The sequence below is a fragment of the Eupeodes corollae genome, chromosome 1, assembly GCF_945859685.1.
Source record: "Eupeodes corollae chromosome 1, idEupCoro1.1, whole genome shotgun sequence".
In the NCBI taxonomy this organism is placed as follows: Eukaryota; Metazoa; Arthropoda; class Insecta; order Diptera; family Syrphidae; genus Eupeodes; species Eupeodes corollae.
The window spans coordinates 164,733,797-164,748,237 of record NC_079147.1 but is presented as its reverse complement, the minus strand read 5'-3'; the positions used below and the strand labels follow the sequence as shown (position 1 = coordinate 164,748,237).

Sequence of the window (14,441 nt, the reverse complement as noted above, 5' to 3'; positions counted from 1 at the left end):
AAATCTGAAAAGTTAATCAGTTGTTGTAGGAGGTTTAAAGTAACAAGTACAAAACGAAAATAATGCTAGATACACTTGGGGATTTTCTAAATCCATATAGGGATGTTATTGGGGCAATAGCTGGAGCAGTAACAACTCTTCATTCAGTTTCGAAAGCAGTTTTTCTCAACGATATTCGTAAAAGAGGAACTGCAGATGGATTTTCAGCATTTCCGTTTTTGGGCGGTATTGTAATGTAAGTTAATGTGTAAAAATTAAAATCAGTTTATTTTAAAAACATGCGAAATACGCATAGGAACATTGAGTGAATTTGTGATAAATATAAATATGACAATTTAGTAAGAATTCATTGTTGTTTAATAAATTATAAACATTGTTAATCCTATTCTTTCTTCAATCTCAAACATTTGTGAAATTCCAATTTTTCGTAGTTTTCCCGATAAGCTCACATTGATTCGCTTAAAAAATTGGCAGTTGTAATAATTGTCTTAAAAGAGATTCGGCTTTTTGAAAATTAAATAAGCCTTCACAATGTACCTTGTTACTCGCTTTTTAATTGTTGAAAGGAATCTTATTCGTGTGGAGGTGTTGCAATTTATATTGATGAGAGTTTTTTAAATTTCAATTGGTGATATTAATATTGATATTTTGAACACATCTGATAAAGATGGTGAAAATTACTTATATTAAAGAGGCAATCCGCGTAATACTAACTTATAGTATTTGCATTGACCAAAAATTCTGCCGTTTTAGAAGGAATAATAAGTTTCATTTTTGTGGAATTGTTTTAGATTATAAAATCACTGATCACAAAATGGTCGTTTTAAAAAGCAATGACATGGAAAATATTTCTAATTCTAATACTAATAAAGAGCATATTATATTAGATTAATCAGGGTTATCCATTTTACGGTTTCAAAAGTAAACGTAAATAAAACACATAAGTATAAGATATTTTTGTTCATGCTATTTCTTATTAGCTTCCCATAGGAAGTTATTATAATGGATCTGATTTGTCGAATTGAAAATTTTGAAATTTCTCGACGTTTCAAGGTCCCTAGAGTCGAAATAAAATAGTTTTATATTTTTGTCTGTGCTTACGTTTGTATGTACGTTCCTACGTCTGAAAATTTCTACATCCGTACGTTCGCGAAGTTTTTTTCGTCGTCCATAGCTCAAGAACGAGAAGATATTTCGACTTCAAATAAATTTTGTTAAACAGATAATAATACAGAAATATGCAGAAAGGGCTTTCAAGAAAATTGATAAAAATTGATTTTCGACTCAAATAACTTCTCAAAACTTTGAGATATTAGCTTTAAACTACTTTTATCTTTTAAAAAATATTTTTGTCAACATTCAGTAAAATTTTGAGAAAAAATCGAATTGACAGTTTTTTTTACAAAAAATAAAAACTTAAAAAAAAAAACAATACTAAAACTTGGTAGAAATTATTTACTTTCGAGTCAAAAAGCTTTTAAAAATTAAAAATATTGGCTTCAAACTTTTTTTTTGTTTCACAGAAAATATTTTTTCGATATTCAGTAGTTTTTCATAAATATCCAACATTCCGTTTTTTCATAAAAAAATAAAATCTACAAGAAATAGTACTTAAATTTGGTTAAAATTGATGATCGGTCCTTAATATCTTAATATCACAATTAATTTCATTCATCCAATTTGTAAAAATATGTTTTCGACTAAAAATCTATTTAACAAAACTAGATTTTCAAACTAAACTATTTCTTTATATGAAAAATATTGTTGGTAATTTAAAAATGTTTAAGAATTATCCAACTGACAACTTTTTTAACCCAACACGAAAACGTACAAACTTGTAAGCAAGACAAATCGACAGAAGGGATGGGAAGTTGTCAGTGTCGGTCGCATCCCAGCTTCTTTTATTTTTTAAATTTAATTCTAATTAATGATATTAATATTCTGCCAGTTACTTATTTTGTATGGCTTCAAATGGTCTCAAAGGTTATTTTAAAGAGGCAACCCGACCAACCAAACTACTTCTAGTATTTGCATTAATAAAATATTCTCGCGTTTTACTTACTTACTTACTTAAGGTGGTGAACCAGGGCCTCACCCAACAAAACTTCTCCATCTAGCTCGGTACTTAGCTAGATGTCTCCAGTTTCGCGCTCCATGTTGGGTGAGGTCACCTTCCACTTGTTCGCACCACCTGATTCGGGGTCTTCCTCTACTGCGCTGTCCTGTGGGTGCGGATTCGAAGACTTTCCGGGCCGGAGCATTGGTTTCCATGCGCTCTACGTGACCCAGCCATCTTAGTCGTTGGACTTTTACCCTTCTGGCTAAGTCTACGTCGCTGTACAGCCCGTACAGCTCGTCGTTCCATCTTCTCCTCCACTCCCCTTAGACCGTAGATCACACGAAGAACTTTTCTCTCGAAGCGACCCAAGGTGCTTTCATCCGCTTTTGTCATAGTCCATGCTTCTGCACCGTATAGCAGGACGGAGATGATAAGAGTCTTGTACAGCGACACTTTGTTCCTTCGAGAGAGGACTTTTCCACTCAATTGCTTTCTTAGTCCAAACAAAACAGCGGTTAGCAAGAGTTATTCTGCGTTTGATCTCAGCACTGGTGTTGTTTCCTGCGTTTACAGCGGAGCCTAGGTAGACGAAGTCCTTGACTACCTCAAAGTTACGTCTGTCGATGGTGACTACCTCAAAGTTACGTCATTGACATCACATTGAGTTCTTCCGATTATGTCAATGTTATCTGCATATGCTAGGAATAAGGCAGACTTTTGAAAGATAGTGCCTCTAGCGTTGACGTGTGAGCTCTGCACTATTCTTTCAAGCAGATGTTAAAAAAATCACATGACAGTGCATCACCTTGTCTTAAACCTTTTTTGACTTCGAAAGGTTCTGTTAAGTTGTTTTCAACCTTTATGGAGCAGCGTGAATTCTCCATGGTCATCCTGCACAAAACGAGTTTGGCAGGGATGCCAAAACTAGACATGGCTCTATACAGCTCGTCCCTGTATATGCTGTCATATGCGGCCTTGAAATCGAAGAGATGGTGGGTGTCGATTTGGCGTTCTTGGATTTTTTCCAGGATCTGCCGTAATGTAAATATTTGATCAACTGTGGACTTTCCTGGTCTAAAACCATACTGACTATCAGGTTATTGACGATGGGCTTTAGACGTTCACATATTACTGCAGAGAAGATTTTATAGGCGATGTTAAGTAGACTGATTCCTCTATAGTTGGTGCAGTTTAGAGGGTCTCCTTTTTTCGGGATCGGGCATACAATACTGATGTTCCATTCATCGGGCATCCTTTCTTCCGACCATATCTTACAGATAAGTTGGTGCATGCTCCTAACCAACTTATAGCCAGCTGCTTTAAAGACCTCGGCATTCAAGTCATCCACTCCAGCGGCTTTATTAGACTTCAACTTAGATATGGCATTCTTTACTTTGTCTTAGTCGGGAGGACGGGATTGTTGGCTTTCGTCGTCTATATTGAATGGATCATCCTGCCTGACAGCGGAATTCAGTTCGTCGTCGCCGTTATACAGTCTGCAGAAGTGGTCCTTCCATATCCTCAGCATTGACTGCGGTTCCACTATGATGTTTCCACTTTCGACTTTGCAGCCTTCCGTTCTAGGTTTATGAACCTGTGAATTTCGTTTCACCTGTTCATAAAACTTTCAAACATCATTCGTGCTTTTAAACCTCTCAACATTTTCGACCGCACGCTTCTCATGCCCTCTCTTTTTCCTTCTGAGAAGTCGGCGTTCCTCTCGCCTCTTCTGCTCATAGAGCTCATGAGCAGCTCTCGTCCTTTCATGCAGTGTCGCTTTGCGTGCCTGTTGTTTGGCTGCATTTACCTGCCGACATTCCTCATCAAACCAGGGGTTCCTTGTTGGTGGCTGTTTAAAACTCAGCATATCAGAGACGGCTTCTCTGATTGCATCTTGGCCATGTTGCCACTGGTTTTCGATACATTGTGTTGGCGGCAGAGAACTTCGAGAGAGGTTACTTGTAACTCGGTCGGAAAAGGATTTGGCGATGTTTGGCGATTGTAGCCGTTCGACGTTGTACCTTCTCCCAGGACCTCCCTGTTTTGCCTTGGGTCCGGAAGCTCGAAATGCTACCTTGGCTACAACAAGGTAGTGGTCTGAGTCGATCTTAGCTCCTCGGAAAGTTCGTACTGGTTGACGGTAGATTGATCTGGAGAAGTCCAAGTACCTTTGTGGATGTTGAGGTGTGGAAAACGCGTACTGGCTACCATGACTTTTCGCCCCGCAGCAAAATCTATGCAGGCTGTTCTTCCCGATTATTCCACCAAAGATGTCTTCCCTTCCTAGCTTGGCATTAAAATAGCCCAGGACTATTTTAATATCGTAGCTAGGGCACTGCTCATATGTTTTGTCTAGGAGCTCGAAGAACATATCTTTGGTGCTGTCGTCTTTCTCTTCTGTGGGGGCGTGCGCGCATATCAGGTTAATGTTGCCGAATTTAGCTTTGATGCGTATGGTCATGAGGCGCTCATTGATGCACCTATAGCTCAAGACTTCTTGCCTAAGTCTGGCTCCAATGACGAAGCCGTACCCAAATAAGCGCTGTTGGTTTTCGTGGTAGCAGTCACCATAGTAAATATCGCAGTTTTTCATCCTCATTTTGCCCGGCCCATCCCATCGAATTTCCTGGATGGCGGTGATATCTGCTCTCGCGTTTTAGTAGAAATAATAAGTTTCATTTTTGTGGAAGTGTTTTAGATTATAATATCATTGATCACTAAATGATCGCTAGTGAAAAATGTGCTTCATCAGTGAAGAAAATTTTGTTCGAAACAACGCCGTCCACTTGTTGTTCAAGCACCCATTTGAAGTACATATATACGACGTTGTGAATGGTCAGCTGGATTTAGTTGTTGTGTGAGCTGGACTTTATATGGATGTAGGTGTAGATCCAATGCAAAATACACCATAATGTGCCGGAAGACAGTCCTAATTCCTGAGAACCACGAGGAATCGACGCATTCGAATCTTCTGTAACCAATCGAGTCTCTTTCAAGTTCTTTACAATTTTGCCAACATCTTGCGTACTTAGACGATTATGTAAATCATAATCACCTATTTAAGCACGATATGTTGCTGTAACCACTGTATATATATTTATAATTATAATTTTTTAATAATTATTATAATTAATATATATACAATGCTGTGGCAGGATTGACATTTTTGTAGCAGGTCTTAACAATCTGAATGCGTTGTGCGATAGTTAAAGACTTTTTCGTAATAATTTTAACTGAAAAAAAGTGGTTAAACAACTTAGTTTGACAGATGTCGAATTCCAGACCTTTACTTTTGAAACCACAAAATTGTTAACCCGTTATAATGCAGGATTCAGAGGAGTTATTTTTCAATGCCTGAAGTCATATTTAAAAGAAAGAGTTCAAACCTACCGTCAAATTCAGAATATAATTGAAGAATATAAGAAAAGAATTGAAGAAGATCTCGAAAGAACTTGATTCTCTTTCCATAAGTAAATTATTATTAAAACAGAACTTAAATATGTAATGTAATTCAAAACTTCTAGTCATCAGTTTTGCAATTACAATTTTATATTTCATCCTTCGAATTGTCGACAATTCACCTTTTCTGTACAGGGTAAGATGGTAGACCTAATTTTTAAGCAGTTCGTTCTTGTTCCGATTCTTGCTTCAAAATTGATTCAATATATTACGGGCTTATATGCTAGTACCTTAAGATCCTTTAGATTGCCCGAAAACATCTAATAAAAATTCATTTGCAACAAAAATTGATTAACTGAAAGTTGGCCTATATATTCAAGAATTTGGGAATTCTACCCGAAAAACCTTTACATTTTTAAAGTACTGAAAGAAATTATTGATAATTTTTGTTAAATAACTTTGATGTATAAAATTAAGTATCTACTTTTTATTATATTTATTTTCCTCTTAATTTTTATGAATATGTCTTAGTTCTAGTTATTTTTCTATTTTCGATGTTATATTTGGAATTATAAAAAACAATAACTTCTTTGATCATTTGGCTTAAACAATTTAGTATTAATGCAGCACTGATTGTCACCCCACATCAGTTTTAAAATTATATTAATTTTAATTCGCTACGTATCATTCAACACAAGCTTTAAAGCTTAAGGATAAGAACAAATCATGTGGGTGCCCTAACTTAATGACTGATTCGACATCAAATAAAACTTGACGAATGTTTTAGTCCTGGTCCCATCATCAATTTTAAAGAAATGTATGCTGCGTACTCAGCACACCCGTTATCGATGTTTCCTTTTATTTGTAAGAGCCAGTACACAAAAAAGGTCCTAAAAACGAAGTAATGAATAACCGACCAATTGCTAAACTGTGATACTTACACTGTTTGAGTTTATGAAACATAGACTATATAGTGTTAAATTTCGTAATGAGTGTTCTGTTCAAGTTAATTTGTCGTAAATTCTGGTGTCCCCCATGGTAGCCATCTTGGTCCTGCTCTATTTGTTTTATTTGGTTTTGATCATACAAAATACGTCTGTTCTTATATTTATATGCTGATGACATTACAATTTTCAAAAAAGTTAACTCTAGTCCTGCAAGAAGACTTAATATCAGGGAATGGTGCAATAATAATCGTCTTGTTTTAAATGTTGAGATATGAGTTTTACAAGCAAAAAAGTTGCAATCGTTTTTAATTACATGTTTCATTCTTGCCCTTTAGTAGGGTTATGTATTTTCTGAATTGTGTGGTGTCCTAGATACTAAACTAACATTTAATGAACATATTAACTTCATAGTTAAAAGACTGGTTACAAAGCAAGCTAGTAAACCAGCCGTGGTTTAGCAACTATATTAAGGGTCAAATAGGGGAACAAGATGGAAGATCTTTAGGCTTTAAGCATTATATAATGAATACAAAATTTTAAGAAATAGAGTAATATGTCTTATTCGCGAAGTAAAAAAAAACATTTTTATGCTCCAAAACTTAATACTTCTATAGCCAAAGAAAAACTGTGGAAGAATTTGAAGGAAATAGGTTTTTGATAAAGAACCAAATACGAAGTTTTCTCACAGGTAATAAATTGATGTGTATCAATCAATCTGGCTATCGCCCTTAGCATAGCTGTACTACAACTTTTATAGACGGCGTTGAAAATATCAGAAATGAGTTAGATAATGATAACGCTCCTTTACTTTTCAAAGGCATTTGATACCGTCAACCATTTGTGAAAAACTAAAAGGTCAATTTCATATCTATTCTGCATCTGTTAAGCTTATTCTCTCCTACTTAACAGGTAGATCTCAGGCAGCATTTCCCAACAATGTTATGTCTACTTTTCTTCCTCTGCAGAGAGGTCTGCCTCAGGGCTCTATTTTGGGTTTTTTTACTTTTCTCGATGTATGTCAATGATTTTCCGTCATGTCCACCGAACTCTTCTGTGCACATGTATGGAGACGACGTTTAATTATGCAACAGTTTTCAGAATGGTGTGCATGGAGTGAACGAGGATTTGAAAACAATTGTTATGTGGTCCCGCAAAAACGATTTTCGTTTAAATCCCAAAAAAAACTAAATGCCTACCTATCTGTAGAACTACTATAACGGATACCTCATATTTTCCAAAGATATATTTAAACAACTGTGCTATCTATTCTATTCGTTTGTGGAACTCCCTCACCCTCACTCGCTTTGTTAAAAATTATAAGCAGTCCGAGCATTTTTGGAAAAATACTAAAAGAATTATTGTTCTCCTAGCTCTTTACATATTTAATGATGATAAAGATGAATTGTAAATTTAAATTTTTAGATATTTTTGAATACACATACATACATATATTACTTTTTTTATCTTATAATATACACTTACATAATTTATTTTGTTTTGTTGATCTGTTTAATCCATACATAATATTTCTCCCTTTTGAATTCAAAGCACAATTTTTGTAAAAATAGTACTACGATACTGAGATTTGCTCTAGCTTATAAGATATTGTATCTTACAGAGTATAATTATACAATAAAATAAATGAAATGAAAATGATAATATAAAAAGTATACAATGCAAATTAATGTTTTTTTCAACAGCCTACTTTAAGTTTTAGATTTTATGTTTTTATCACATTTATAAGGATTAACGATCTCAAGGCAACCTAGCCTGAGATCCAATTTGCGCTGTAGTGCGCCGTTTTGATACCAAAAACTCGTTTGACCTTTGATTGAAAGGGATAGATTGATAGAGAAGCTTCATAGCGATTATGTTAGAGCCATTTTGTCGCACTGAGAAAAAAGATTAGGTCTCTAAATCTTTGTCTCAGATAGCTCAACAAGTTCTTGAAAGAATGCTTTTCCAAAGCATTTCATTCTGGTGTTTGCCAAAGCAGGACATTTGCAGAGGAAATGGATTATGGTTTCACTTTCCCTTTGGTCACTACAGCTACAGCAAAAGGTGTTGTAAGAGATACTCAACTTCTCTGCATGAACTCCTATAGGCCAATGTCCGGTACAAACCGCAACAATCCTGGCTATGTCTTGCCTTGGCCTGCATAGAAGATCGTTTGTACGGGTTTTGTTATAGGTGGGCCATATCTTGCTAGATATAATGCAGTTGGGTAAATTGCTCCACCTTCGGTTTGATTCAGTTTGGTAGATAGAAAAAATTTTACCCTTCATAGCACCAAGAGGAATGTTAACCATTTCCGCAAGTGAGCTCGTCAGCCTGTTCATTTCCCACAATACCACTATGACCCGGAACATAGATCAGGGTGACACCGAGGTTAATATTCAGGTTCGCAAGCTCATCGCGACATTGCTGGACCAATTTAGATGAGGATATGGCCGAGTTAATGGCTTTGACAGCTGCCTGACTGTCTGTAAAGATAGCCACATTTCGGTTTTGGTTTGGGTTTTGTTTAAGGCCACCACACAATCGAACCATATGATTAGATTGGGCGTACTACGGCTGTGTACGTCCATAAAATCATCTTCGACTGAAGTCCCCACTTTTTGCCGAAAGTTTTGCTGCAGGCGTAGAAGGCAACACAGGCCTTCTTAACCCGTACTTCAATATTTAGTTTCCAGTTTAGTTTGGGGTGAGTATAACTCCCAAATATTTTGCAGTGGAAGACAATGATAGGATTTGAGCTTTGAGTCGAGGTAGCGTGAAGGGCGGTACTTTAGTTTTGGTGGTAAAGAGCAACAGTTCAGTTTTACTTTGGTTAACTCCTAGTCCACAACTCGTGGCCCAGTTGCTAACTTTCTTCAAAGCTGACTCCGTGATTTCACTAATCACAGAGGTGTACTTTCCTGACACCAATAGCACCAAATCATCCGCGTAGGCTACCGCCTTCACTCTAATTTAACGAGAATTGTATCAATGACCAGAAGCCATGGAAGAGGCAAAAGGACATCACCCTGGGGTGTTCCCCTACTCACGTGTTTTGTTGCGATTGTATTGCCTAAAGAGGCTCGAATCTTCCTACCACTGAGCATGGAAATAATCCATTCTCGAATGAAGTCTTCTACACCGAACTTAACGTGCGATTCTTCTATGGATTCTGTAAGGACGTTGTTAAAAGCACCTTCTATGTCTAGGCAGGTGGCAAGAGTAAATTCTTTATAATGGATTGTTTGTTCTACAGTACGCACTACCTCATGGAGGGCAGTCACCGTAGATTTGCCCTTAAGATAAGCATGCTGAGAGCTTTCGAGAGGTCGTCCAACTAGGATTTCTCTAATATGGTAATCAAGAATGCGCTCCAAGGTTTTAAGCACAAAAGATGATAAGCTTATTGGTCTGAAATCCTTCGCGGATTCGTGACCTCGCCTACCCACTTTCGCGATAAAAACTACTTTGACCTGTCTCCACGACATGGGCATATGTTTGAGAAGGAGACATCCTTTGAAAATTTGTTCCAGCCATGGAGCTGCCAAATGATGCAACTTTTGAAGCATAACTGGCAGTATGCCATCCATGCCTGGGGATTCATATCTAGAAAAAGTATTGATGGCCCACAAAATATTTTCTCTGGTTATAACGGAATTGACTTGCTCCACATGAGATACGTTTAGCTCTGTGGTTTCAAGCGATTCGGGGTTATCACTCTCGCAACCCGGAAAGTGCGTCTTCATCAGTAGCTCAAGAGATTCGGCTGGAGAGGCTGTCATCAGGCAGGTTCCATCAGGCTTTTTTAGAAATGAAGGATTACAATGTTCCTTCGATAAAACTTTGCTGAGCCTTGCGGAGTCCTTTATGTCTTCGATTGATTGACAGTAAGGATTAACTATAGTATTTAACGAATTATCTAATTATAATTAATAATAAATAAAAAAAAAAAGAGTTTAGTTTGAAGTTCTAGTTTTGTTAAACAATTTTTTAGTCGAAAAATTTTGTTTACCAATTTTAGAACAATTTCTTAATTTTTTTAAATTAGATGAATGAAATTAACCGAACATCAATTTTTACCAAATTTGCGTACTATTTTTTATGAAAAAACAGACTGTTGGATTTTTATAAAAAAAACTACTTAATATTGAAAACAATATTTTCAGTAAAATAAAAAGAGTTGGTAGACAATATTTTTAATTTTTAAAAGCTTTTTGAGTCGTAAGAAAATGTTTACCAAGTTTTGGTACTGTTTTTTGTTAGGTTTTTATTTTTTGTAAAAAAAACTGCCAATTAGATTTTCCTCAAAATTTTACTGAATGTTGACAACAATGTTTTATAATTTATAAAAGCAGTTTAAAGCCAATATCTCAAAGCTTTTAAATTCGATTTTTCTCAAAATTTCTCCGAATGTTAAAAACAATATTTCTAATAAGATAAAATTAGTTATAAGCCATAATCTAAAATTTTTGAAAAGATATTTGAGTCGGAAATAAATTTTTACAAACTTTTGTTAAATTTTCTTTTAAGTTTTCATTTTTTGTAAAAAAAACTGTCAACTTGATTTTTCTCAAAATTTTACTGAATATTGACAACAATGTTTTATAATTTAAAAAAGTAGTTTAAAGCCAATATCTCAAAGCTTTAAAATTCGATTTTTCTCAAAATTTCTCCGAATGTTAAAAACAATATTTCTAATAAGATAAAATCAGTTAGAAGCCATAATCTTAAATTTTTGAAAAGATATTTTAAGTTTTTATTTTTTGTAAGAAAAACTGTCAATTCGATTTTTCTAAAAATGTTACTTAATATTGACAACAATATTTTGTTATATATAAAAGTAGTTTAAAGTCAATATCTCATAATTTTTGAAAGATATTTGAGTCGAAAAGCAATTTTTACCAACTTTTATTAATTTTTTTGTTTAGGTTTTTATTTTTTGTAAAAAAACTGTCAATTCGATTTTCAATTTTCTTGAGAGCCCTTTCTGCATTATTTTCTGGATAACAAAATTTATTTGAAGTCGATATCTCTTCTGGTTCTTGAGCTATGAACAACAAAAACAACGTCGCGAACCGTGTGTACGTTCGCACAGACATCTTTCTAAAAATCTCTAGTGACCTTGAAACTCCGAAAAATGTCAACACTTTCAATTTCACAAATTGGACCCATTACAAAAAATTCCTATGCGAAGTTAATGATAAAAGGATGATAACATTACTTAGTTTTATTTATTGTAACAATTCTATTGACCAGTTGTAAAATGACAATTAATGAATAAAATGTATTTCTTATTCTAAAAAAGTATTAGGAAGAATTATAAACATTTCGTAGGTTTTATATACATATATACATTTATCTTTTTTGCAGGGCAACACTTAATTTAGAGCTTTCTTTTATCCTTGGTGATGCTGCCTTGATTCGAACAAATATTATTGGGCTTGTTATCAACATTGTGTGCCTGTTAATATTCTACATATACACGTCCAAACAAAAGCGACCGCAAATTAGGAAACAATTTACCATAGCTGCCACTATTGCTTCGGCCTGTGTCATTTACGTTATTTTTGAAAATCCTGAAAAGATTCAAACTCGACTTGGTTACTTGCTTACAGTTTTTTTTGTCCTTTTACTTGGATTACCCTTATTAAGGATAAGATCTATTATCAGGAAAAAAAGCTCAGAAAATTTACCATTTCCTATGATTGTTGCGGGCATGGCAATAGGAATAATGTGGCTAACTTATGGTATTTCAATCAAGAAGAGAGTTTTAATTGTAAGTAAAAGAAAAAATATTTTTGTTAATGGATGGTATGCAAAAGTTTTTTTACATTTCCATGAGAAACAAAATGTACCTTATAAAATAAATAAGAATTTAAAGTCTGATCTAAGTAATTTAGAGTTTGAGCTTATTTCTTGCTTTCTCAATGAGTAAATAAAACTGTTTTGCATAGTAGCCTATAACTTTTCTAATAACAAAAACATTTTTTAATTATATAATATTTTTCAGTACCAGAATGGATTGTTGGTCTCCTTATTGTCACCTCAATTGGTCGTTTGTCTAATTTACCCGAGAACATCAACTAAAGCAGAAACTACCGAAAATAAAACAGTTAAAAGGGAATAAATTGTGATCCTCTGCCGTCGATATTTACAAATTTTCAGGAGAGACAATTGTGTGATATTTTTTTTACAATTCTTCATTTTAACGAGTTCCCATGAATACTTTTGAAAAGTAAAATTTTGAAATTTTCATGATTTAAAAGATGTTTTATTAAATAAAGTGAAATGATTTACTGTTACGGTAATGTCCTTAAATGATAACTATTATTTTGACTCTTTTATCGTTATTGGCTTGTATTATATTTTCATCCATAATTAACACAACGATGAGGAACCAGGGCTCTGATAATCACTGTTGTTTAGTCATCCTTATAATAAGTTGGTTAGAGTAGATGGATGAGTTACCTACTAGCTTCTTAGCCGAAAGTAGTGGGTAGTAGTTATCCTCGCTTCAGAATAGATTCGGTCGTTTGACGCTCCCTATCGAAGACAAGTCCATGGCAGTTTTGGAGATGGTATATCAAACGATCTGTAACCAATGACTGGTCTCAACAGCTTCTTGTATCTTGATCTGTTGACTTAATTTCTTCATTAATGGATGAACACGATGGAACGCCCAGCTGGCTTTCCTGAGAATTTTCCGTCTTACTTATTTAAGGTGGCACTACAGTCCTGTGTGAACTAGGGCCTCACCCAACAAACTTTTTCATCTAGATCGGTCCCTAGCTAGATGTCTCCAGTTTCGCGCTCGAAGTTGGGTTAAGACACTTTCCACTTGTGCGCGGCCTTCCTCTACTGCGCTGTCCTGTAGGTGTGGATTCGAAGACTTTCCCGGCCGGAGCATTGGTTTCCATGCGCTCAACGTGACCCAGCCATCTTAGTTGTTGGACTTTTACCCTTCTGGCTAATTCTACGTCACTGTACAGCCCGTACAGCTCGTCGTTCCATCTTCTCCTCAACTCACCTTCAATGGATACGGGACCGTAGATTCCACGAAGAACTTTTCTCTCGAAGCGACCCAAGGTGCTTTCATCCGCTTTTATCATAGTCTATGCTTCTTTACCGTATAGCAGGACGGGGATGATAAGAGTCTTATGTACCAACACTTCGGTCCCTTGAGAGAGGACTTTTCCACTCAATTGCTTTCTTAGCCCAAAGAAACAGCTGTTAGCGAGAGTAATTATTCGTTTGATCTCAGCGCTGGAGCCTAGGTAGATGAAGTCCTTGACTACCTCAAAGTTACGTCTGCCGATGGTGACGTTTTGACCAAGACGTCGGTGTTGTATGTCCTTTCTTGACGACACCATGTACTTTGTTTTGCCCTCATTAACCGTTAGAACCATTTTTTCCTCCTTTGCCTCAATACTTACAAAAGCACCATTGACATCTCGCTGAGATCTTCCGATTATGTCAATGTCATCAGCATTTGCTAGTAATTGGACAGACTTTTGAAAGATAGTGCCTCTAGTATTGACGTGTGAGCTCTGCACTATTCTTTCAAGTACAATGTTAAAAAAATCGCATGACAGCTCATTAACTTGTCTAAACCCTTTTTTACCATCGAAAGGTTCTGTTGAGCTTTTTCTAACTTTTATGGAGCAGTGTGAATTCTTCATTGTCATCCTGTACAAACGAAATAGTTTGGCAGGGATGCCAAAACTAGACATGGCGCTTTACAGCTCGTCCCAGTATATGCTGTCATATGCGGCCTTGAAATCGTTGAAAAGATGGTGGGTGTCGATTTGGTGTTCTTGGGTTTTTTCCAGGATCTGCCGTAATGTGAATATTTGATCAACTGTGGACTTTCCTGGTCTAAAACCACACAGATAAGGACCTATCAGGTTGTTGAAGACGGGCTTTAGACGTTTTCATATTACGGCAGAGAAGATTTTGTAGGCGATGTTAAGTAGACTGATTCATCTATAGTTGCTGCAGTTTAGAGGGTCTCCTTTATTCAGGATCGGGCAAACAATACT

At 35.7% G+C, this 14,441-nt stretch overlaps 1 protein-coding gene across 1 annotated transcript; it reads left to right on the top strand.

Annotated features, from left to right (window-relative positions):
- Nucleotides 1-12,720, top strand: LOC129940682 (sugar transporter SWEET1-like). Its single transcript, XM_056049092.1, has 3 exons — nt 1-235; nt 11,773-12,178; nt 12,413-12,720. The coding sequence occupies exons 1-3, from the start codon at nt 63-65 to the stop codon at nt 12,527-12,529; spliced, it is 696 nt and encodes a 231-aa protein (XP_055905067.1). The 5' UTR covers nt 1-62; the 3' UTR covers nt 12,530-12,720.
- Nucleotides 12,721-14,441: the final 1,721 nt, after the last annotated feature.